Here is a 26871-nt window from a genome sequence, read left to right as displayed (position 1 = left end):
CTTTGGTGACAAAATGGACGGAACTGCGATAGATTAATTCCAGTTTGCTGAGTAGTGTGTTGGAGGCTATTTTGAAATCGCCGAAGTCAAGGATCGGTAGGATAGTCAGTTTTACGAGGCAGCAATCGTGAAGGAGGCTTTGTTGCGAACTAGGAAGACAATTCTAGATTTAAGTTTGGATTGGAGACGCTTAATGCGAGTCTGGAAGGAGAGTTTACAGTCTAACCAGACACCTAGGTATTTGTAGTTGTCCACATATTCTTAGTCAGAACCGCCCAGAGTAGTGATGCTAGTCGGGCGGGAGAGTTCGGGCAGCAATCGGTTGAAGAGTATGCACTTAGATTTACTAGCGTTTAAAACCTCTAGTGACACCCCATCCCGTGAACTGGAGCGTTGTCATTATCTGACACTATAATTAGCATAACGCAACGGACATAAATATTACTAGAAAATATTCCTATTCATGAAAATCACAAAAATATTATTTTTGTTTGGCTGAGAAATCGCCCGGAAATTGCAGTCACGAAAACGGCGAAAAATATTCAAAATTAGCTCCATAATATCGACAGAAACATGGCAAGCGTTGTTTATAATCAATCCTCAAGGTGTTTTTCAAATATCTATGCGATAATATATCCATCGGGACAATTAGTTTTTCAGTAGGACCGATTGGAGTAATGGCTACCTCTGTATTTTACGCGAGAATCTCTCTGGGAGCATCAGGTGACCACTTGCGCAATGTAGCCGCCTACAGGTATTCTTCAACATAAATGCGTAAAACTACGTCACAATGCTGTAGACACCTTCGGGAATAAGGAGAAAGAGTAATCTGGTTGATAGCCCATTCACTGCTCAATAGGGACACAGCGCTTTCAAAACATGAGTCACTTCCGGATTGGATTTTTCTCAGGCTTTCGCCTGCAATATCAGTTCTGTTATACTCACAGACAATATTTTCTGTTTTCTATCCCAAGCTGTCAATTATATGCATATTCTAGCATCTTGTCCTGACAAAATATCCCGTTTACTACGGGAACGTTATTTTTCCTAAAATGAAAATACTGCCCCGTAGTCACAAAAGGTTGCGTTTGAGACAATTCAGTTGTGTTGTGTTAAGGAAGGGTTGGTATACAGAATATAGCCCTATTTGGTATAAGACCAAGTACATATTTTGGCAAGAACAGCTCAAATAAGCAAAGAGAGAGGATAAGTTCATTAGAGTTACCAGCCTCAGAAATCGGCAATTAACTGCACCTCAGATTGCAGCCCAAATAAATGCTTTACAGGGTTCAAGTAACAGACACATGTCAACATCAACTGTTCAAATTTGAGATTTTTGGTTCCAACCTCCATGCCATTGTGAAACACAGAGTAGATGAACGAATGATCTCCACATGTGTGGTTCCCACCGTGAAGCATGGAAGAGGAGATGTGATGGTGTGGGGTGATTTGCTGGTGACACTGTCTGTGATATATTTAGTATTCAAGGCACACTTAACCAGCATGGCTACCACAGCATTCTGCAGCGATACGCCATCCAATATGGTTTGTGCATAGTGGGACTATCATTTGTTTTTCAACAGGACAATGACCCAAAACACACCTCCAGGCTGTGTAAGAGTTATTTGATGAAGGAGAGTGATGGAGTGCTGCATCAGATGACCTGGCCTCCACAATCACCCAACTTCAACCCAACTGAGATGGTTTGGGATGAGTTGGACTGCAGAGTGAAGGAAAAGCAGCCAACAAGTGCTCAGCATTTGTGGGATCTCCTTCAAGACTGTTGGAAAAGCATTCCAGGCGAAGCTGGTTGAGAGTGTGCCAAGCTGTCGTCAAGGCAAAGGGTGGCTACTTTGAAGAATCTCAAATATAAAATATACTTTTATGGTTACTACATGATTCCATATGTGTTATATCATAGTTTTGATGTCTTCACTATTATTCTACAATGTATAAAAATAGTAAAAATAAAGAGAAACCCTTGAATGAGTAGATGTGTTCAAACCTTTGACTGGCACTGTAGATGATGAGTACCTTTGTCAGAAATTCCCAGGAATGGTCAGTGCATCACGCCTGACCCATATGGTAGATGTAAGGAAGAAGAAAAGCCTGTCGATATTATTGTTGTTTGAGGAGACTCTGCCTGAATATGTGAAGCATGGATATATGAGGTATGCGGGGAGAGCATGTCCAAACCATTATAGTGTAAAAATTGTAAAGGATATGATCACGTGTCACATGTTTGCAGACGGGAGAAGTATATTGTTGCAACTGTGGTGGGGATCATATTCTGGACATCCTTGAGTGACCTGTTAGAGTGAAGGAGGTCGAGGTGTCAAGGATCTGGGCTGCGCAGCGGATCACCTATGTGGAGGAGGTGAAGAGAGTCGAAGGGGCAAGAGGCAACAGTGTTGAAGATATGGTGGTGGATACATTGCAACCAGTTGCTAGTGTTTTAAGTCAATCGGGTGATCTGGATACACTCATTGTGAAGAAGGTGGATTTTGTGGCATTTAGAGCCATAGTGATTAATTGTGTCTAAGAAGTCCAATAAGCTGGATATCATTATATCTGCAGCTGATACGTTTTGGGGGCTCCAATACTTTACAGCAGGAAGCACTACAATGACTTTTGTCGCTAGGAAATGTCCCGCCCTCACAGGAGTCTTCTGAGCCTGTGTTGGGACCTGATTAGAATTATTATTTTTTTTTTACAGAAAAGCAGGTTGATTTTGTTTAGTTCACTTATTTTTGTTTGGTAGTTTGCATGATGTTTCATTTATTTATTTTTTACCTAAAATGTTTTCCTTTTTTGGGATACTTATTATCCACCAGCACAGTAAGTGGCGGAATGCACATTTAATTGTTGCGAACGCCATTATGCCATAGAAGAAGAATCAAATCAAGAAGAAGGAGAAGAAGAAAGAGAAGGAGTAGAAATTGGAGACGGATTAGGAGTAGGACGGAAGTGAAGCTAACTTTCTGCGGAAGTCCATAAAAGAAAACAAATCCATCTATCTGTGCAAATAGGGAGTCTGTTTCCGATTTAAAACCGGTGAAGACCTCTCAAACGGTAGCTATTTTCCATAACAGTAGTCATTATCGCGACTTAAACAGCCCCGCCACGAAATACTTCATACACTGTAACATAAAATTGAATAATAACTAGCTTGTTACTATGACTCAACTTCGTAGTTAGCTACCTAGCAGCTAATGTTAGCTACTAACGTTAAACTAACAAGGAAGCAAGCATACCTAGCTAGCTAGCTAATAGTTTAAAGGTTTACATAATCAAGCCCATTTAGCTATGCATATGTTTATTGTATTCTGGGAATTTGATAAATCACGTAAACGATGCTTGTTAAAAAGTCCAGCTAGCTACAGTAAATGGATCAGATAAGGAGTTATCCTACACTAATTCATGTTTATAATGTAGCCATCTTACAAATGAAACGTACAGAAAATTAGTGCCTGTTTAGTGGTAAAACGGACACATTGTAAATTCTAAGTAATAATGACTGACAAGAAAGAGAGGTGGATTTGGATGATATGTGTAGCCTAATTATTTCCTGCTTTTCTTTCCCAATTTTGTACATTAGATGGAGTTCCTGTTTGGGAAGAGGAAGACCCCAGAGGAGATGCTGAGGCAGAACCAGAGGGCACTGAATCGAGCCATGAGAGATCTGGACAGAGAGCGACAAAGACTGGAGCAGCAGGAGAAGAAAATAATAGCTGACATTAAGAAAATGGCCAAACAAGGACAAATGGTGAGAGAATGAGGACAAATATAAGGGGCTGTTTAAAAGGGAAAAAGACTTCACGCCTTTATGTAAATTGTCATGCATAATTTTCAATTGTTTCACACTTATCCACACACCATTCTAGGATGCTGTCAAGATCATGGCGAAGGACTTGGTTCGCACAAGGCACTATGTGAAGAAATTTATTATGATGAGGGCAAATATCCAGGCAGTCAGTCTGAAAATCCAGACTCTCAAGTCAAACAACAGCATGGCACAGGCAATGAAAGGAGTCACCAAAGCCATGGCTACCATGAACAGACAGGTGTGTATCTTTTCATTGTTTCATGATTCCTGTTAAAAACACGATTCAATTCTGTATCGAGAGAACTTGCCAGTAGAACTGTAACACACTTAAAAAGCCTCAAACTTTTGTTGTCATTTTTGTGACCCGGTTGAATTGTGCCCATACATTCCATTGGCTCACAACATAACGTCCACTTCCCCTACACAGATGAAGTTGCCACAGATTCAGAAGATCATGATGGAGTTTGAACGACAGAGTGAGATCATGGACATGAAAGAGGAGATGATGAATGATGCCATAGATGATGCCATGGGTGATGAGGATGATGAAGAAGAGAGGTAGGGGGTTCATGACAGAGAAATTCCAGCCAAATCCTTTAAAGGATAGGTACACTTTAAATGTCATAGAAGTGTCCAGACCTTTTTTTTTGCGATTTCACTTGGTTTTGAGAAACTTATCCCACTGGCGATAGACTTCCTAATGCTCATTCTGCAGAGGCACAGATAAAACATGAATCATGAATGCTGATTGGTTAAAAGTGCATTCCAGCCGGTGTCTATTCCACAAGTTACCACCGGTTAAATCTATGACGTTAAAATGCCTATTTACTCTGTTCCATTCGACTGCGCAATACACTGTCTCATCAGCCCAGGCAGGGAAGTTATAAACTCCACCATAAAAAAACATCTAGACATTCTCACATTTCTTTTAGACTAACATTTAGTTTTCAACATCGGAGATTTGTATAAACCTTGGTGTCTGTCTCCGACATTTGCAACATTGTTTCAATATTCAAATTCGATCTCCAACTGTTCCATAGTAATGAACGTGTCAGGAGTCGGGTCGAGAGAGAGAGGCGGGCAGTTTCTCAGCCAATAGAAATCATGAATTAGCTTGCATAATTTTTATGGATATATATATACAAAGAAATTTGAATTTAAAAAAGGTAACACGAAATTAAGTGCAGCTAGTTTGCAGTCTTTCCAGCTTCAGTTTAAAGTGATCGTGTTAGCTGTGATGTTGGCTAGCTCCTCTAAACAACAATGTCCTGACGAGAGAGCACATTTTCTATGCCAGGCAAATTCCTGCCTCATTAGCTCAGTGTTATGGATGTATCCAAATAAATATAACTAGAAAACAGCTTAATAAACTTAAACAAATGCAGCTGCTGTTGTTATTCTGTTTGCACTGTTTGATGTAACTGTAAGTTAGCCGTAGTTGGCTAGCAAGCAAGTCATAACGTTGCCAGCCAGTATGGCAATGGAACATTTAGGATGAACGACTGGGTCACGTCCATAGATACAGATCAAAAAGACTGAACGACTGGGTCTCTGGCAACCGAACCAATAAAACGAACGACCAGCCGGCTTGGGTAGCAACCCTAGATTTGTTTCGGGACTATATCTTGTGGAAGGATGAAATAGTATGAATAAATTCATCAAAATAAAGTTTGATTTGAATATGTTGGTAATCTGTTGTATAAAAGTGATAATGCCCGAGAAGCCGGTGTTTGGAGGATATATTGGCACGGTTAACAACACACCCGTGCCAATATATCCTCCAAACACTGGCTTCTCGGGCATTATCACTTAATTAGAAACGGCAACACTATCAGTATAGTGATGTAAGTCTTTAAATGTTGTACACATGACATTGTGTCATTCCAAACTTTTTTTTTTATTCCATTTTGAACTCGTGATACTTTTCCGTGTGCGCATGCGCCGGCTACATGGAGAAGTTATCATTCTAGTCCAACAAAATGGAAAATAACTATACTGAGAGAATTGTAATTTCTAAAAGGATGTATTTGGATGTTTTTGGAGCCTTTGTTAATGTTTTATTTGTGCATGAAGAAGTTTATTGCGGGTGGGGTAAGTTTCTTAAGACCAAGTGAAATCGCAAAAAAAATGTGATTTACATCCAAAATACAGATTTGGTTAAAAAAAAAATCTAAAAATGAAAACCTTCAATATGAAGACATCGTTATTTGTTAATGGTATTTCAAATTGTACAATTTTTATTTTTGGCATACTTATAAATATGGAAACACTAACTCTGTTTTATTTTCAGTGATGCTGTTGTGTCCCAAGTGTTGGACGAGCTGGGTCTCAATCTCTCTGACGAACTCTCAAGTAAGGAATAAAGTGAAGTTATTGTGCTTGCAGTTAGTAAGATTTAAAACTGCATTGACTTCTCTAATATGCTATAGTAGTGATACAGCTGGTCATCTCTTCATCACGGTTCCTATTGATTTATTTAAATAATTTCCTTCCTGTTCATTTAGATCTGCCATCCACAGGAGGTAGCCTCTCAGTGGCAGGTGGGAAGAAATCTGAACCCCAGCCAGCTCTGGCAGATGCAGATGCTGACCTGGAGGAGAGACTGAATAACCTCAGGAGAGACTGACACAACAGCACTTTGGCTGCCTGGTGTTAATACAGCTAGATGTACTCAGCAACTTAGATTTCTGTATCTATACTGAACAAAAACATAAACGCAACGTGTAAAGTGTTGGTCCCATGTTTCATGAGCTGAAATAAAAGATCCCGGACCTTTTCCATACGCACAAAAAGCTTATTTCTCACACCTTTTGTGCACAAATTTGTTTACATCCCTGTTAGTGTTCCTCCGTTGCGAAGATAATCTATCCACCTGACAGGTGTGGCATATCAAGAAGCTTATTAAACCAGCATGATCATTACACAGGTGCACCTTGTGCTAGGGACAATAAAAAGCCACTTTAAAATGTGCAATTTTGTCACACAATACAATGCCACAGATGTCTCAAGATTTGAGGTAGCATGCAATTGGCATGCTGACTGCAGGAATGTCCACCACAGCTGTTGCCAGAGATTTGAATGTTAATTTCTCTACCCTAAGCTGCCTACAACGTTGTTTTAGAGAATTTGGCAGTACGTCCAACCGTCCTCACAACTGCAAACCGTGTATGGTGTTGTGTGGGTGAGTGGTTTGCTGACGTCAACGTTGTGAACAGTGCCCCGTGGTGGGGTTATGGGGCATGCATAAGCTACGGACAACAAACGCAGTTGCATTTTACCGATGGCAATTTGAATGCACAAAAATACCGTGACGAGTTCGAGGCCCATTTTTTAAGGTATCTGTGACCAACAGATGCATATCTGTAATCCCAGCATGTGAAATCCATAGATTTAGAATAGAATTTATTTATTTATTTCAATTGACTGATTTCCTCATTAACTGCAAATCAGTCAAATCAATGAAATTGTTGCATGTTGCTTTTATATTTTTGTTCAGTATAGATTTCCTTGTGGAAGAGTGGTGGATGAACACTGGAGGATTTCAGTGAGAAGTCCATGTTATTACGGTATATGGCTATTTGTTTGCAGGTGTTATCTTTTATCAATGACTGATCAGAATCATTATCCATACACAATTGTTCAAAAAAATTTTTTTTACATTCTCTTTTAAAGGGAATATTTTAATGAATTGAGTTTGAATACGCCCAAAGGCATGTTATTTTTGCTTCATGGGTAAATTGAACATTATTTAAAGGAACCCAAAGTTAGTGAATTTAGACTATTCTAATAAAGTAAACCTTTTGTATATTTGATGTACAAGCATCACTACATTTCTACATTCTTACCTTTCATAGGTGTGCCTAAGAGGATTCACTACACATTGTCAGATATTAACATGATTTCGTAATGGTTTTACAGTTTGTGGTTTCTTGCTTGCTTTTGATTTACTTTGTATAATTATATTTGTGGGAGTTTGTATAACCTAGGTTTAGAATTATTAATGGGACTGCGGAATGGATTTAAAAAAACTCAAGTGTGGTAAAATGTACAATTTGGTTAATTTTCCTCCATGTCAAATGTCCAAAAAAGGGGCACTTACTCGATGGTGCCTGATAGAGCTGAAATTATCCATAAAAGTGTAGTCATCATGAGTTCCTGATAACATAATATTTATCGAAAGGTTGATTGAGGGTGTGGTTTATATTTGTAAGAAATGTCCTACTTTGCCTTTATTCAATAAACATTTTTCACATTTGACAGATGCTGGAGCTAATCGTCTTCCCTCAATACCTAGAAATGTGATAACATTAATTTACATACCCTGCCCGACCCATGTAACGACACAGGGAGCTGGTGTCAGCCAGACTAACCCCCCCCGCCCCTTGACCAACAAGATCAATCTCATTATAGCAGTGGTAATTATACACTAAGCTTCCATGGTGTAACCTGCTTGCCTCTACATTCCCATTGCTTATATGCCAATGTTGTTCAAACTCTGGTATCCCAATAGTATAATTCAAGGGGTTTTCAAAAAAAATTGTGTTTGCACTCCATTTCACTGATGGATATGGCTCCATTATTAATTACCATTATCAATCAATTTCAGAGCTTGTTAATCTACAAATCAATAACTGAAGACTAGGCTTAACTGTTAGATGTTTTGTGTTTTATTCCAAAACAAACTTGTCAATTATTGTCAACATACAATCATTATCATAGAACAATAATATTGAATGTACTCAACACATTTAAATTAAAAAAAATAAAACAGCCATGTTTTTCATATTTACAACATTTGTTTCTGAAGACTAATTTCACATAATTTGAAAACCACTCTGTATTTAGTAGTCTGTAGCGTTGGAGGCCATTATGCCAAAAGTAAAATGTTTAAGCGATAACGCATCACCAGGAGCTACAGGTAACTACCAAAATAATGGAAACACGAGTAAATGAGGGATACAAAGTACTGTATATTGAAAGCAGGTGCTCCCACCCACACAGGTGTACTTCCTGAGTTAATTAAGCAATTAACATCCCATCATGCTTAGGGTCATGTATACAAGTTCTGGGCAGGCCATTATTTTAGCTACCATGGCTAAATCCCCATAGGATGACAATGCCCCATCCACAGGGCACAAGTGGTCACTGAATGCTTTGATGAGCATGAAAATGATGTAAACCATATGCTATGGCCGTTGAAGTCCTCAGATGTAAATCCAATTGAACACTTATGGGATATTCTGTTGCGGCGCCTGAGACCGCGTTTCCCACCACCATCAACAAAACACCAAATGAGGGAATTTATCGTGGAAGAATGCCATCTCATCCCTCCAATAGAGCTCCAGACAGTTGGGCTGCATTTTGACCAATCAGATCAGCCCTGAAAAATAGCTGATGTGAAAATACTTATGTGATTGGTCAAAAGACCAACTAGAATAAAAAGATCACAATTAAGCTGCCTGTGTAAACGCAGCCATATAGAATCTATGCCATGGTGCAATGAAGCTGTTCTGGCTTGTGGTGGCAAAAGGCCCTATTAAGACACTATATGTTGGTGTTTCCTTTATTTTGGAAGTTACCAAGATTTTTAAATATAGCTTAAATTTAAGAAGGAAAATACCTAGAATTAAGTTTGAGTGCTCTAGCAGATTAGGCTAAACTCTAATGCCAACAAAACCCATGTTTTCTAAACTTCACCATAGGACTGATGTCTATATCTCAGTTATCTACTGCAATTAAGCGTATTCTGATGTACTGGAAAAATACATAAAAATGTATAACTCAAGCAAATTTATCACATGTTAGAGAATGGGCTGGAGACAAGGCAGTTGTCTGAACAAAGCAGTGCTTTTTGAATAAAGCAGCCAAATTGTCATGCTTTTGAAATTCAAACAGATGTTATTTCTCTTCTCTGAATTACACTAAGCGGAAAGGATGTCGTTTCATTTACAGCTCTACCGTGTTAACAGTTGATATCGTTTGGACCAAATTTGTCATGCAGACTCGCATAATAAATTATGAAAACAAAACAAAGAAGCATACTGTAGAAGATCAAAGGTTCTCAAATTAATTTAAAAGCCAATGTTGTCTACCAAGAAGCAGTCAAAAAACATGCTTTCATGAAGCAAAGTATGGACAATGCAGAATATCAATAATTTTAGCATCAAAGGAGGACTTTTTAAAATCGAATATTTACTGCATTTGTAATTTTTAAAAACATACATGCCGAGAAAGGATCAAACACCTTATATCCACACTTTAGTGCACAATGATAAAACCTTTCGCTTGAAGCGGTGTCCACATAAGGAAATATTATTACAGTAAATACACAAACAGGAAAAATTGTTTACAGTTTCAATCAAAGCAAAACCCAGAGCATGTAAACGCCAATGGTGCTTCCAGCGCACAGGGTTAGTTGTATATTGTACAATTCAAGCACTGCCATTCAGTCAAATCAGAAAACGCCACTTCTCTTCTTACCCTTTAGATCACAGTCCCCAAGTTACTAAGTCAGGTGACAACTATGTAATAATGTAGTAATGATCAAAAGCTACACATTTTAGTGATGATGCAGTAATTAAGGATGACTAGGTACATTACACCAAATTCCAAAACATTAGAACATGTGCTCCCCAATTATGCTTCACAGAACGTGCTTATTACTAAATTGCTACAGTAGAGACATACTAAGTAACTATTGTGGTTTACCTTATAATCACTTAGCTGTTAGTAAGGGGACTGTTATCTGAGGGGGGGGGGGGGGGGTACAGCTTGTCTTTCATTTTGAGTAGCATGGGCAACAAATGTACCATAGCTAACAAATGTGGTAGCCATTTTCCCAATGTACAACAGCTCCTTCTCTAAGACAGCTGGCAAGTGACAACACAGAGGACAATGGTTTACTTTTCCACAGACTATTGAGAGTAGTGCATGCTACGCCAGTGACAGCCTAATCCCACAAAAGAAAAGAGAACCTTTCTGGGGAGAGAAGAGGGCTCTCTTTTGCTTAACACACGCAGATACCACCTCACTTCCGACAGGTACGGTGTGGCGTGTGTTTTTTGGGCACCTCGATGCGGCAGCGGCTTCGCTGCCAAGGCAGGTCAAAGTTCCTACAGAGGAAGACAATTCAGAAATACAAAATGTTGACTGGAGGAAGCAGGGAAAGGTTACTGGGAAAATCCGACCCCCATAACCTAAAAAGCATTTCACATTTGGTTATCATTCAATTGGCACAGCATGTGTTAAATAAAGAGAGTCTCAATTGTTTTCAGACTCATTGTATAGAACATTGTCTCAATATGCACACATGCAGACATGTTAATAATAATAATAATGACTGTTGGAATGGATAAATGTATAAAAAAAAGTGTTTAGGAAAATTGTATTGTATAGAGATGTTGTATTTTTTTTCTCCATTTTCTTTAAAGGACTTGCAAAACTACCGGTATATAAATATCCTCTGGCAATAGCAGTGGTATAAAGTACTTAAGTAAAAATTCTTTAAAAGTACTACTTAAGTCGTTTTTTGGGGGGGTATCTGTACATTACTTTACTATTTATGTTTTGGACAACTTTAACTTCACTACATTCCTAAATAAAAGTATGTACCTTTTTCTCCATACATTTTCCCTGACACCCAAAAGTACTCATTACATTTTGAATTCTTAGCAGGACAATAAAATGGTCTAATTCACACACTTATCAAAAGAAAATCCCTGGTCATCCCTACAGCTTCTTATCTGGTGGACTCACTAAACACATGCTTCATTTGCAATTGATGTCTGAGTGTTGGCGTGTGCCCCTGGCTGTATGTAAACAAAACAAAATTAAAAACAAGAAAATTATGCCATCTGGTTTGCTTAATATAAGGAGTTAGAAATAATTTATACTTTTACTTTTGATACTTAAGTATATTTGATCAATTCCATTTACTTTTGATACTTAAATATATTTAAAAGCAAATAATGGTAGACTTTTACTCAAGTAGTATTTTACTTGGTAACATTACCTTTTACTTGAGTGATTTTCTGTTAAGGTCTCTTTACTTTTACTCAAGTATGACAATTGGCTACTTTTTCCAACACTGGTCAATAGGTAACTTACTTTAATTACAATGTCTTCAAAATAGCATTAACGTTTTTTGAATTGACACCAGTTTGCATTCCTATTGCCCTCTTTTGTGAATCATTAGGCCTATGCCCCCTTCTTTGAGAACAGAGGAAGGAATAGGCATCAAAATGCTTGCCTATGAGTGCTTGGGGTGTAAAATATTCACAGTTTGCTTAAAACTTTAAAGACATACTTGGGGGAAGAATAAATACTTGCATTTTGATGAAAGGTCTTTCTGTGAAACTCGCCCTGCCCCGCCACCTGCACCATGGTACCATCTTGAAAAATAAATTACGCATAGTACTGGATGAACTCAAGCTAGTGGACATAGGGGATAAGTTAGGTATGTAAATCACTAACTCAACTATACAAAGAAATGTCCAGTGACAAGCCTAACAAAAAAGCCTGCTTATATAGTCCTACAAGTGAACCTAAAGGAAAATGTCAAAACCTGAATAAAAGATCAAATAGACAAACAAATAACATCTCTGCATACGAATGGTATATCACACAAACTATCTCCTTTGAATGAAAGATACACAAAAAATGCATAGATGTGTTTGTTTTGACCAAGTGCTTGAAAAAGGGTGCCATGATGTGTGATAGGGTTGTTCCCTGCATGTTGAACTGAACCTACAATGAGCATTGTAGTTGAAAAAGACTGACAGGACTACTGGTGGATGAAATCAAAAATACAAAAAAAACTTACTGTTGAGTAAGCTTCGGCAATGGCCGGCCAAAGGCCACCACAGGCAGGAAAGGGGTGATGATTATGGACTCGACTGGAGAAAAGAAAGAAAAGGGAGTCTCAAAATCAAGACTGTGTCTGCATGCAATGAAAACATTGCTTGTAAAACTTCAGTAAGTAAATTACAGTATTAAAGGCGTAGCAACTTTATGGTTCTGTAAAAAACAACAGTTCCATGTTTAGAAAGCAGATGAAGTGACCAGTCATACCATCCTCAGTGTCCGGGTAAAAAGAGGAGACCTCTGGCTCACTCTCCTGGATCCCCTTCTTCTTGTTCATGCGCTGCTGGAGGCGCTGAAACATGCGCTGCTCACGGATACGCTGAATGTCCCATCTACAAAAAACAGGATTCAGTGATAAAGAGAGATAATGAGAGAGCAAGGAATGGATGAAAACGTTAGTGGTTCAATATAGTAAATTGAGATTGCATTACATACACAAAAAAGGAGCCGTAGTGAGTGAGGTTAGAGACTGACCATGATGAGGCATTGAGAGTAACTTGGAAGTCAGAAAACCCATTTGTACCTTTTTCTTCTCTTCTCATCCAACTCCAGCTTTGCATGGCGCTTCAAAAAGACACTGTCGTCCAACATCTTGGTAAAACAACACAAACACATGGTTGATGTGGTTAAGGACCATTTGCAGGGTTAAATGCTGAGTTGAATATTGTGTGGTATTACAGGCTTGATTTCTGACTCTCAGTTTAAATTGTAAAGCCTGTGTGCTCTCCTCTCTCACCTCTGGGATGTCACTGGCAGCCTCCTCATCCAAGGGCTCCATACTGTTTTCCTTCCAGGATGGAACTGGAAAACAGAACCGTGTAAAAAAAGACAGGACTAATAGCAATACTATTTGGATTTCTACATTATTATTCATTGCGAGGCAATATTACACAGCTTAACACTTGGAACGGAACAACTGGCATGTGTGGTGGGACTACTCACTGGCTACAACCTCCTCTTTCTTCGGGGATGGGGATGGCTCACGTTGGGGGGAGGGGGGCGGCTGATGCCAGCGACACAGGTACATCTCAGTAGTAGACATGAAAGGGAGCTCCTCCATCTGATCGGTGCGCTCCGGGTCCTCTTTGCTCGGGTACAGAGTATCCCTCTCCACCGGTGACCGACCAAACCCCATCTTCTCTGGGGTCTCTTTACTGCGCAGCTCCCTCTGATATGGTGAGCCAGCTCCACACTCTGACTTAGGGGAGGTGAACTTAGAGCCTTTCCCTCCTCGTGACTTCTGGATTTTTGAGTCCAGGAAGCAAAATTTCCTGCATGAGCAGAGCAGATGTATTAGTGAGTAGAAGATAGTTTGACTGAGGATAAGTGAATGCAGAGTAGTATTTGGGGTCTGTTACCTCTTGAGGCCTTTGCCGCCTCGACTGAAAGGGATTGTCCTGGGGGTGGGAGTCTGTGGGCTGTCACACACTTCTAGATCCCACAGGTCCTCTTTATCTGGGGTCCAGGGCTCTAGTGGCTGAAATAGGCGCTTATCACGTGGGTCCTTCCTCGTCAGCTGCAAGCGACGCTCCATGCGCTCAATACGCGCCAGCAACTATGTGTGCAGACATGTTTCTTTAAATGATTTGGTTCTAAACAAATGACAGCGTTACTGTCATCTACAAACAATTAGACACTTTAATATACTGTGCATACCGTCTCCTTGTCTGCTTTCAGCTCATCTATCTCCTTGTCCTTGGACTGCAGCTGTTGTTGCTGTTGTTCAATCAAGTCCAGCTGAAGGAGTAGAATCTGCCGGAGGCAGGTGGCCTGTGTGTGGGGGTTAGCAGGGGTTTTTCTGATGTTCCTCCACTTGCCCTCTGTGCTGAACTCAATGGATGCAGTGTTGACAACTCCTCCAGGGGAGACCCCTCTGGTGCTCTCATCAGTACCAGCATCCTTGGAGTTATTGTTTGAAACCAACTCTTTATTATCCATACCATCACTCAGAAAGTGTTTACCTTTCATTGGGATTCCCTCACCCCCCATTTGTCTGACAGAGGATGACGGCACCCCTGTGCTTTCCCAATTGTCACCATGAACTAGTGCCCCTCCTGCTTTATTTTGTGCAGCCACCACTGGGGCCCGAATGATGTATTTCTGGTCTATGATCTTAGTTTTGCTGAGGTTCTCCCCTCCAGTGTTGTGGATGTCCCCGTGTACGTCATGGACATCTATGACAAAGTCACAGGTTTCTCTCTTGATTGTTATGGAGTTCACAACATTTGCATTTCCAACTTGTGATTTGTCAAAGTCAATTCTCTCAGTGTCCAGCTTAAATCCTGCATTAGCAAACAAAGTGGATCTCATAGTCATGGCGAATACAACTCAGGTGTTATTGAACTAGCATTACAGAATAACTGCTTATTCTGCAAAGCAGTCAAGTGTCATTGATGCCTATTTCCTGTTTCATTGAGCCTGGATCAGTCTTCCTCCTGTAATAGAAATAAGTTATAATCAGTATTGCAACCAACATTCATTGACTGATATCGGGTCTAAATCAAATGTGCTGTCTAGCAAGCTAGCTAGGCAAAATGTTGCTCAATGACTGGCAACCTCACTAGTTACTACAACTGACTGACACATGAAATACTGCACTGCGCCTGACTGCTGGGCACCCTTTCACCAGCTAACTATCTAAAACTATACAACATTTCAGCTAGCAAGCTAACTGTACAGGACAAACAAGTTAGCTAGCTAGTTAACGAACACGGAGTCTCCCAGCATCTAGTTAGCGTCTAACGTTTGTAGCTAACGTTAGGTAGCTAGCTAGCTAACTAGCTTGTTACGTAGGGTATATTATTTTAAAATTGGGTAACAAATATGGCTTGCACACCCTCATGGTCTTGCCGAAGGGTTTGGTAGCTAGCCATTTTTACTGAAAAATATAAGGGTGAACGTGGGTAGCAGTTGGCTAGAGTGGTTCGTGCTTCTAGCAAGTGTTAGCTAGCACTTCGATATTTCCTCCATTTTAGTCCATCACGCATTGCCATTGATGAAAATCATAGCGAACAGTATTTCACTGCACTGCCACTGACTCGCTGCATGCGAAAGGGACTTGGAGGAAGTACGTAACAACCTACTGAAAATAAGTTATAATAAGTTAGCATATAGTTTCACCGAGCATGGTATTTTGTGTTATCCCTCATTTTCGTAATATTTCTCAAACTCACCTAGTATGTTCATGTTCCACTCTTGCATACTTGTTTAAAGCGCCCAAGATGGCGCATGCGTAGTTACGGCAAATGGTCATGTTTTCGTGTTTTGGGAAGAATAAAGTTGAAGAAAAGCATCAGTAGAGGACATCGATGAGCTGGAAATAGGTTTGGCTCACAGCGTTTTTACTTCCCTCTGTAAATATATTATAGTTTATTGACCTTTGTCAAAGAGGGTCCATATCACAGGAGGCTGCTGAGGGGAGGACGGCTCATAGTAATGGCTGGAACAGAGCAAATGGAATTGAATCAAACACATGGAAACCATGTATGTGTTTGAGGTATTTGATATAATTCCACATTCAATTCTTTGATAACAGCTCTGGTGGACATTCCTGCAGTCAGCATGCCAATTGCTTGCTCACTCAAAACTTGTGTTGTGTGACAAAACTGCACATTTTAGAGTGGCCTTTTATTGTCCCCAGTACACGCATATGTGTAATGATAGGCCACACCTGTCAGGTAGATGGATTATTTTGGCAAAGGATAAATTTGTGCACAAAATTTGAGAGAAATAAGCTTTTTGTGCATATTGAACATTTCTGGGATCTTTCATTTACAGTTAATAAAATATGGGACCAACACTTTACATGTTGCATTTATGTTTTTGTTCAGTATATATAGATAGACCTATGTTTTGAAACTTATTTGCCTCTGTAACTGTAGCAAACATGTTCTTACATTACAAGCAGCTCGTGTTCCGTCTGATGCAATTGTATACATGTATGTTTATGCTTCACAATGAAACCTATTTAAAATGATATTCAGAGGGCAAGGTAGAGATGAATGGGGAATGTTTTGTATTTTTTGCGTTCTCTGTGATACATATTGTGAGACGCAGGTGGGCTTAACCTTGTCACACCTTTAGCAACATTATTAGACTTAAAAAATAAGCATCCAGAGATCATACACTGTTTACCAGGGGGCAGGGCTACCGAGGTAAAGGCTCATCTGAAGAGGGTGCTGGCTAAGGCTAAAACTGGCGAGCATAGAGAGTATAGGGATATTGTTATCCACATCGGCACCAACGATGTTAGGATGAAACAACCAGAGGTCACCAAGCGCAACATAGCTTCAGCGTGTAAATTAGCTAGAAAGATGTGTCGGCATTGAGTAAATGTCTCTGGCCCCCTCCCAGTTAGGGGGAGTGATGAGCTCTACAGCAAAGTCTCACAACTCTATCGCTGGTTGAAAACTGTTTTCTGCCCCACCCAAAAGATAGAATTTGTAGATAATTGGCACTTTTTTCGGGGACTCACTCACAAACAGGACCAAGCCTGGCCTGCTGAGGAGTGACAGACACCATCCTAGCTGGAGGGGCGCTCTCATCTTATCTATCAACATAGACAGGGCTCTAAATCCTCTAGCTCCACAATGAGATAGGGTGCAGACCAGGCAGCAGGCTGTTTGCCAGCCTGCCAGCTTAGTGGAGTCTGCCACTAGCACAGTCAGTGTAGTCGGCTCAGCTTTCCCCATTGAGATCGTGACTGTGCCTTGATCTAGGTTAGGAAAAACAAAATATGGCGGTGTTCGCCTTGACAATCTCACTGGAATAAAGACCTCATCCATTCCTGTCATTATTGAAAGAGATTGTGATATCTCACATCTCAAAATAGGGCTACTTAATGTTAGATCCCTCACTTCCAAGGCAGTCATAGTCAATGAACTACATCACTGATCATAGTCTTGATGTGATTGGCCTGACTGAAACAACCCTGATAAATGTACTGTGTTAAATGAGGCCTCTCTTCCTGGTTACACTGGTGACCATATCCCCTGCGCATCCTGCAAAGGTGGAGGTGTTGCTAACATTTCCGACAGCAAATTTAAATTTACTAAAAAATAAATGACTGTGTTTAGTCATGAAATCTATGCAGCCTACTCAATCCCGATTTATAGCTACTGTTTTACAGGCCTCCTGGGCCACATAACAGCATTCCTCACTGAGTTCCCTGAATTCCTATCGGACCTTGTGTCATGGCAGATAATATTCACATGGGAAAGTCCACAGACCCACACCAAAAGGCTTTCGAAGCCATCATCGACTAAGTGGGCTTTGTCCAACATGTCTCCAGACCTGCTCATTGTCACAGTCATACCCTGGATCAAGCTTTGTCCCCTGGAAAAAATATTGTGGATTTAAAAAAAATCCTCATAATCCTGGACTATCAGACCACCATTTTATTACATTTGCAATCGCAACAAATAATCTGCTCAGACCCCAACCAAGGATCATAAAAAGCTATGCTATAAATTCTTGGACAACAAAAATATTCCTAGATGCCCTTCCAAACTCCCTCCACCTACCCAAAAAAGACATTAGAGTACAAACAAATTGGTTAACCACCTAATTTAGGATCTACATTTAACCTAGAGTAATACCCTAGATGCAGTCACACCCCTAAAAATGAAAAATATTTGTCACAAGAAATTGGTATACACAAAATACCCGAGCCCTGAAGCAAGCGTCCAGAAAATTGGAATGTAAATGGCGCTCCAACAAACTGGAAGTCTTCTGACTAGCTTGGAAAGACAGTACTGTGCAATATCGAAGAGCCCTCACTGCTGCTCGATCATCCATTTTTCCAACCTCATTGAGGAGAATAAGAAAAATCCAAAATGTATCTTTGATACTGACACAAAGCTAACTAAAAAACAGCATTCCCCAAGAGAGGATGGCTTTCATTTCAGCAGTGACAAAAAGATCCAAAGCTTCGTTGTCCTGAGTCTGCACAGGATTGCCAGGACCTAGGATCAATGGAGCCACTCAAGTTTCTTTTATCCTGGTCATGGCCTCTAAACCTTCAAGCTGCGTACTGGACCCTATCCTAACTAAACTACTGAAAGAGCTACTTCCTGTGCTTGCCCCTGCAATGTTGAACATAATAAATGGCTCCCTATCCTCCGGATATGTACCAAACTCATTAAAAGTGGCAGTAATAAAGCCTCTTGAAAAAGCTAATTATCGACCAATATCGAATCTCCCATTCCTCTCCAAAATGTTTGAAAAAGCTGTTGCGCAGCAACTCACTGCCTTTCCGAAGACAAATAATGTATATGAAGCGCTTCAGTCTGGTTTTAGACCCCATCATAGCACTGAGACTGCACTTGTGAAAGTGGTAAATTACCTTTTAATGGCGTCAGACCAAGGCTCTGCATCTGTCCTCATGCTCCTACACCTTAGTGCTGCTTTTGACACCATTGATCACCACATTCTTTTGGAGAGATTGGAAACACAATTAATCTTGATGGTTGTACAGTCGTCTCAAATAAAACTGTGAAGGACCTCAGCGTTACTCTGGACCCTGATCTCTCTTTTGACAAACATATCAAGAATATTTCAAAGACAGCTTTGAAATCTTCGTAACATCGAAAAGATCCAAAACTTTTTGTCAAAAAATGATGCAAAAAAGCTAATCCATGCTTTTGTCACTTCTAGAATAGACTACTGCAGTGCTCTACTCTCCGGATACCCAGATAAAGCACTAAATAAACTTCAGTTAGAGCTAAATATGGCTGCTAGAATCTTGACTAGAACACCAAAATTTGGTCATATTAGTGCTAGCTACACTGGCTTCCTGTTAAGGCTAATGCTGATTTCAAGGTTTTACTGCTGACCTACAAAGCATTACATGGGCTTGCTCCTACCTATCTCTCCGATTAAGTCCTATAGAACTTACTGCCTATCCACGTGAGAGAAGCAGACTCGGTCTCGGCCATTAAGTCTTTACTGAAGACTCATCTCTTCTATTACGGGGGCTGAGTCACTAGCTTACTGGTGATCTTCCATGCCTTGAAATCAAATCTTTTTTCAAATCAAATCAAATTTTATTTGTCACATACACATGGTTAGCAGATGTTAATGCGAGTGTAGCGAAATGCTTGTGCTTCTAGTTCCGACAATGCAGTAATAACCAACAAGTAATCTAACTAACAATTCCAAAACTACTGTCTTATACACAGTGTAAGGGGATAAAGAATATGTACATAAGGATATATGAATGAGTGATGGTACAGAGCTCATTCATATAAGATACAGTAGATGGTATCGAGTACAGTATATACATATGAGAGTATGTAAACAAAGTGGCATAGTTAAAGTGGCTAGTGATACATGTATTACATAAGGATACAGTCGATGATATAGAGTACAGTATATACGTATGCATATTAGATGAATAATGTAGGGTAAGTAACATTATATAAGGTAGCATTGTTTAAAGTGGCTAGTGATATATTTACATAATTTCCCATCAATTCCCATTATTAAAGTGGCTGGAGTTGAGTCAGTGTCAGTGTGCTGGCAGCAGCCACTCAATGTTAGTGGTGGCTGTTTAACAGTCTGATGGCCTTGAGATAGAAGCTGTTTTTCAGTCTCTCGGTCCCAGCTTTGATGCACCTGTACTGACCTCGCCTTCTGGATGATAGCGGGGTGAACAGGCAGTGGCTCGGGTGGTTGATGTCCTTGATGATCTTTATGGCCTTCCTGTAACATCGGGTGGTGTAGGTGTCCTGGAGGGCAGGTAGTTTGCCCCCGGTGATGCGTTGTGCAGACCTCACTACCCTCTGGAGAGCCTTACGGTTGAGGGCGGAGCAGTTGCCGTACCAGGCGGTGATACAGCCCGCCAGGATGCTCTCGATTGTGCAAGTTTGTAGAAGTTTGTGAGTGCTTTTGGTAACAAGCCGAATTTCTTCAGCCTCCTGAGGTTGAAGAGGCGCTGCTGCGCCTTCTTCACGATGCTGTCTGTGTGAGTGGACCAATTCAGTTTGTCTGTGATGTGTATGCCGAGGAACTTAAAACTTGCTACCCTCTCCACTACTGAGAAGGGTTGAATCACTGACGTGATCTTCCTGTAAGGTTTTGCGCACCCTCGGGCTTGTGCTGTGGAGGAGATCTTCCTGGGATATACTCAGCCTTGTCTCAGGGTAGTAAGTTGATATCCTGTGTGGGGGCTGTGCTTTGGTAAAGTGGGTGGGGTTATATCCTGCCTGGTTGGCCCTGTCCAGGGGTATCGTTGGATGGGGCCACAGTGTCCACCGACCCTCCCCCTGTCTCAGCCTCCAGTATCTATGCTGCAATAGTCTATGTGCTGGGGGGCTAGGGTCAGTCTGTTTTATCTGGTGTAATTTTCCTGTCTTATTTCGTGTCATGTGGGAATTTAAGTATGCTCCCTCTAATTCTCTCCTTCTCCCTCGTTTCCTCCCTTGCCTTAGGACCTGAGCCCTAGGACCATGCCTCAGGACTATATGGCCTGGCTGTCCCCAGTCCCCCTGGTTGTGCTGCTGCTCCAGTTTCAACTGTTCTACCTGCGGCTATGGAATCCTGACCTGTTCACCGGACGTGCTACGTTGTCCCGGACCTGCTGTTTTTGACTCTCTCTCTCACTCGCTCTGCCACACCTGCTGTCTCGACCTTTGAATGCTTGGCTGTGAAAAGCCAACTGACATTTACTCCTGAGGTACATTTACTCCTTTACTCCAGTTGTACCCTCTATAACCACTGTGATTATTATTTAACCCTGCTGGTCATCTATGAACTTTCAAACATATTGAAGAACAATGTGGCTTTAAAAGCAATGTACTCTTATAATCTCCACCCGACACAGCCAGAAGTGGACTAGCCACCACTCTAGTTTTCATCCTAGGTTCCTGCCTTTCTAGGAAGTTTTTCCTAGCCACCATGCTTCTACATGTTTGGGGGTTTTAGGCTGGGTTTCTGTATAGCACTTTGTGACATCTGCTGATGTAAGAAGGGCTTTATAAATACATTTGATTGATTGATTGATTGATAGCATATTAACCATCACAACACCATCTGTTATATTTAAGACAAATCATGTTTTTCCATCTCAAGGACCATTTTAGATTTAAATATAGCTGCATGCAACTCAAAATGTGTTACATCATTGAAAACATTGACCTTTACTTCACTTCCATATCTTGTAGTTTGAGCATGAACTTGTAGTTCACTTCTCAATTGTTTCCCATCTAGCCCCATTCAGATTAGCCTAATAGCCCAGAAAGGTTTACACTGGTCATATTAAGGGTAGTTACCTCTCATCTAGAGAGCAATTTTAAGCACCCTATTATTTTACTCAGCAGAGAAAAAACGACTTAATAGTTCTGAATGTATTAGAAAGCTTGCTTATCGGAAGTGTATGTGTATATTATTGTCATTAATTGCCCTAATGTAGTGGAACCTAGGTGTTATTCTGGTCATGACACAAATCACCTCTGAGAAACTGTATAAAAGGACAAATGTCTTGTAGCAACTCACAAAAAGCTTGCATTTCTCTGTGAAGAATCTCCATTCTCAAAGTAAGATACTTTCCAAAATATACCCTCCTGTTCAAACGATCAATTTCTACTTTATACCTAAATGCTTGTGTCTAGCTTACTGTATGTGTAATACATGTTTACCTTAATAAATAGCAGTTATTTAGAAGTTAATCAACAAAAAAAACATATATTCTGCATTGTAAGTGTAATACATTTTCCTCAATTCCAGATGTGTTTTTTTCTCTTCCTGACTTTCTATGCCCCTCTTCTATTCTTTCCTCTACCTTGTTTAGTTTTGTCACCATGACGGTAGCATTGTTCGTACTGGTGCTCCTCTGCATGGCTGGAATGCTGCATGCTGAGGCCTCGGACCAGTCTGGAGAGAACAGGTAAGATTCCCATCCTACATTTGAGATGTCTGCTCATTTGATGTTGATGTGGTGTCCCCTGCATTATCTAATATCTCCATTCCTCTCTCATGTTTGTGGTTATGTCTGGTTGTCAGTCTCACAGAAAATGGACAGGGTTTGGGGAGAAGATATGCTGAGTCAACCATTGCCAGTGACATGAGCAAAATCATGGACTCAATGGTTCAGAAGAATTTTGTCAACTTCCTGCTCAACCAGAAGGAGAAAAAGAGCATGTAAGTCAAATTGACCATAGAGTTTGAAATGACTATAATTGCTACAGTTCAGAACTTGGTAAATTGAAGAAACTGAGAGCAAATTCAGTCACTAACAACAACTATAATAGAATCAAAAACTGTCACAGGTCTAATGTCACTCCGGGGGAAGATCCAGGTGCTTGCTTGTACAACAATCTCCTGAAAAAGCTTGCACTGTGCATCCACAGCAAGGGACACAGATCCATGTGAGTTCATTATGTGAAGATATTAACTTCAATATGAACTTCAATATGAATTGTTGCCAAATTATTTATTGTGTCATCTTATTATAAGATTTTCCAATTTGTTTCCTTACTACAGGACCCAGTGATGTTTTAAAGAATATCAGCAAATGACCAACATAGGCGAGAGAATGATGCAAAGAGAAACCTGAAGTCAACCACAACATTGTGACAATTTAGAAAAAAATTGCTGCTTTCTATTTTGTTGTGAATCCAGAATGTCTTACCTTTTTCATAAATAATTGCTAAGGTGAAATTAAATTATTGAACTATTAAAACAAGTTTGGCCTCACTTGGTAGTAATTTCATCTCGCATTTAGCATGAGAAACATTTCACAAAAGTAACAAATGAAATGGCAAAAAATCGTACACAGTAATATTTTCACAAATGTCAAACATTTCCACAAATGTTACACCTTAAAAAAGGGTCCTACTGGTCCTATTGAAAGAATAACATGGTCCTTTGCATTTCTTGAGAAGAAGAGGCTTCATAGACCACTAAATAGGCAACAACTAGAACAGAGTTTGCTACATGGCTTTATTATAGTCATTTTTGTCCAACCGGGGTGTTTGGACAAAAATGCCCCCCCCCTCATTAGCCTCTTGCCGAGGCAGTAAGTGACAGTATTCAACTCTAGATGAATGGTGAGCCAACCTTTTCGGTTTGAAGAGAAGACATGGGTAAATAACTGGAGGTAGGACGAAAGAAGATGGAAGAAAGTGGAACATATTATTCATAAATATGGAGTGGGGGATTGCACAAGCCTTCTGGAAGATTTGGTGAAGGAAAGTGAACGTGAAGAGAGTGAGGGTGAATTAATTGTGGTGGCAGGTGCGGTGATGACCGCCGGGAAGGAGCTCAGTGTGGAGAGATAAGCGGTGTAGTGAGGAAGGTTGGCGCCAAGTGGAAAAAAGGGGATAATCTCCAGAGCAGGGAGCCGTTGAAAGGAGTGATAGCGGGGTGGCATTAAGTGTTGAGGATCAGTTGAAATTCAAGATTCCCGGTGTCTGTGACAGTGGGGCAAAAAAGTATTCTATGTATGCAAGTTCTCCCACTTAAAAAGATGAGAGAGGCCTGTAATTTTCATCATAGGTACACTTCAACTATGACAGACGAAATGAGAAAAGAAAATCCAGAAAATCACATTGTAGAATTTTTTATGAATTTATTTGCAATAAAATTTGGTCACCTACAAACAAGCAAGATTTCTGGCTCTCACAGACCTGTAACTTCTTCTTTAAGAGGCTCCTCTGTCCTCCACTCGTTACCTGTATTAATGGCACCTGTTTGAACCTGTTATCAGTATAAAATACACCTGTCCACAACCTCAAACAGTCACACTCAAAACTCCACTATGGCCAAGACCAAAGAGCTGTCAAAGGACACCAGAAACAAAATTGTAGACCTGCACCAGGCTGGGAAGACTGAATCTGCAATAGGTAAGCAGCTTGGTTTGAAGAAATCAACTGTGGGAGCTATTATTAGGAAATGGAAGACATACAAGACATACAAGACCGATCTGGGGCTCTACGCAAGATCTCACCCTGTGGGGTCAAAATGATCACAAGAACGGTGAGCAAAAATCCCAGAACCACACGGGGGGACCTAGTGAATGACCTGCAGAGAGCTGGAACCAAAGTAACAAAGCCTACCATCAGTAACACACTACGCTGCCAGGGACTCAAATCCTGCAGTGCCAGACGTGTCCCCCTGCTTAAGCCAGTACATGTCCAGGCCTGTCTGTAGTTTGCTAGAGAGCATTATTTGGATGATCCAGAAGAAGATTGGGAGAATGCCATATGGTCAGACGAAACCAAAATATAACTTTTTGGTAAAAACTCAACTCGTCGTGTTTGGAGGACAAAGAATGCCGAGTTGCATCCAAAGAACACCATACCTACTGTGAAGCATGGTGGTGGAAACATCATGCTTTGGGGCTGTTTTTCTGCAAAGGGACCAGGACGACTGATCCGTGTAAAGGAAAGAATGAATGGGGCCATGTATCGTGAGATTTTGAGTGAAAACCTCCTCCCATCAGCAAGGGCATTGAAGATGAAACGTGGCTGGGTCTTTCAGCATGACAATGATCCCAAACACACCACCCGGGCAACGAACGAGTTGCTTCGTAAGAAGCATTTCAAGGTCCTGGAGTGGCCTAGCCAGTCTCCAGATCTCAACCCCATAGAAAATCTTTGGAGGGAGTTGAAAGTCCGTTTTGCCTAGCAACAGCCCCAAAACATCACTGCTCTAGAGGAGATCTGCATGGAGGAATGGGCCAAAATAGCAGCAACAGTGTGTGAAAACCTTGTGAAGACTTACAGAAAACATTTGACCTCTGTCATTGCCAACAAAGGGTATATAACAAAGTATTGAGATAAACTTTTCTTATTGACCAAATACTTATTTTCCACCATAATTTGCAAATAAATTCATTAAAAAGAAATTTAATTTCTGGATTTTTTCTTCTCATTTTGTCTGTCATAGTTGAAGTGTACCTATGATGAAAATTACAGGCCTCTCTCATCTTTTTAAGTGGGAGAACTTGCACAATTGGTGGCTGACTAAATACTTTTTTGCCCCACTGTATGTATGACCACCGGAGTCTTTTATTTCATCACTCAAAATCTTGCCAAAGCATATTCTGTAGGAGGGGTTAATATGAATGTAAAAATTATTTTGACATGATTTATATGAATCGGGTCATTAACATATAGACTTTGAAATGAACAAGGGAGATGTTAAAAGTAGGCTGTCTGGCATAAGCATATTACCACACTTTACAATAACTCTGTTGCAGTGGTCTTAGGTAGTCTCTGTATAGGCTGTTCCCTCCATCACGACACTGCTGCCGAGTTGAAGAGCTTGTGATCTCTATGCAGCACCATGCGCTTTCGGAAAAGCACCCTTCAGCCTCAGAAGATGCCATTCTGCAGGCATGCAGTCATTGTCATTATACTCTAATGTAGACCTATTTGCCTAATAGCCAAATTAAGTGCAGAGCATGCACTTGCATACAACTTGTAATTTCAACATATTTGAAGATTTAATTCATCCTCCATTCAGTTTGTTCCATCAGTATGTCATCAAGTCAGTCATTTGTCTGAGTTGCAATAGAATAGAGAATAGAACAATCTTACCCATTTGTTTATTGAAATCAATGTGTATTCTACATTCTCCAAAGTTCTTTTAGCCTATTACTTTAATAATTCAATGTTTAATTTAGGCCTATTCAAATAAAAAATAGGCCTTCATCTTGTAGGCAGCGCAATTTAGGCTATAATTTTGGGTACTGGTATCTTGCGGACATATTTTGGAACTCCCATTTGTGTTTTATAACTGGATAGGGCTCACCTTAAAAAGAGACCCTAGCTAATAGGCCTCTAAATAAATGTTGAACAAAATAGTTGAAGAAGCATGTGCAGTGGCTGATATGGAAAACCGATTTGGCAATAAGAATAGTCTATAGACAGTCTTGACCATTTGGGACCTCTTGTCTATTTCGCTCATATAAGAATATTTTGAAGATAAATAATCTGACCTTGACATCATTTGAGTAAATTTTAGGTGTAACTGTGGATGTATTTCAAGGCCTACCTTCAAACTCAGTGCCTCTTTGCTTGACATCATGGGAAAATCAAAAGAAGTTAGCCAAGACCTCAGAAAAAAATTGTAGATCCCCACAAGTCTTGTTCATCCTTGGGAGCAATTTTCAAACGCCTAAAGGTACCATGCACACTATTGTTTGTACAGATGAACAAGTATAAACACCCTGGGACCACGCA

The 26871-nt window shown here is 40.3% G+C and overlaps 3 protein-coding genes across 6 annotated transcripts; 2 read left to right on the top strand and 1 right to left on the bottom strand.

Annotated features, from left to right (window-relative positions):
- Positions 1-2639: 2639 nt before the first annotated feature.
- On the top strand, positions 2640-8085 carry LOC109870271 (charged multivesicular body protein 2a). Its single transcript, XM_020460701.2, has 6 exons — positions 2640-3072; positions 3599-3766; positions 3885-4064; positions 4254-4384; positions 6117-6178; positions 6331-8085. Exons 2-6 carry the CDS (start codon positions 3599-3601, stop codon positions 6450-6452), a joined length of 663 nt encoding a protein of 220 aa, XP_020316290.1. The 5' UTR covers positions 2640-3072; the 3' UTR covers positions 6453-8085.
- A 385-nt stretch (positions 8086-8470) lies between these two features.
- Positions 8471-16309, bottom strand: LOC109870092 (male-specific lethal 1-like 1). 4 transcript variants are annotated; one of them, XM_020460432.2, is made up of 10 exons: positions 15525-15737; positions 14345-15123; positions 14047-14243; positions 13631-13959; positions 13425-13489; positions 13212-13279; positions 12896-13020; positions 12648-12720; positions 12155-12216; positions 8471-10938 (listed from the first exon to the last, which is right to left on the bottom strand). In XM_020460432.2, coding segments are annotated over exons 2-10 (1581 nt in total). In that variant the 5' UTR covers positions 15005-15123; positions 15525-15737; the 3' UTR covers positions 8471-10936. The 4 variants fall into 4 exon arrangements, with proteins under 4 accessions (XP_020316021.2, XP_020316022.1, XP_031660566.1 ...); XM_020460434.2 differs by lacking the exon at positions 15525-15737 and adding an exon at positions 15862-16309 and having other exon boundaries at positions 8478-10938; XM_020460433.2 differs by lacking the exons at positions 12155-12216; positions 15525-15737 and adding an exon at positions 15862-16020.
- A 5844-nt stretch (positions 16310-22153) lies between these two features.
- On the top strand, positions 22154-23371 carry LOC109870103 (gastric inhibitory polypeptide). Its single transcript, XM_031804707.1, has 5 exons — positions 22154-22221; positions 22476-22571; positions 22688-22825; positions 22954-23052; positions 23168-23371. Exons 2-5 carry the CDS (start codon positions 22486-22488, stop codon positions 23175-23177), a joined length of 333 nt encoding a protein of 110 aa, XP_031660567.1. The 5' UTR covers positions 22154-22221; positions 22476-22485; the 3' UTR covers positions 23178-23371.
- Positions 23372-26871: the final 3500 nt, after the last annotated feature.

This window comes from Oncorhynchus kisutch, linkage group LG25, assembly GCF_002021735.2.
Source record: "Oncorhynchus kisutch isolate 150728-3 linkage group LG25, Okis_V2, whole genome shotgun sequence".
NCBI lineage: Eukaryota > Metazoa > Chordata > Actinopteri > Salmoniformes > Salmonidae > Oncorhynchus > Oncorhynchus kisutch.
This window is presented reverse-complemented; position numbering and strand designations above follow the sequence as displayed.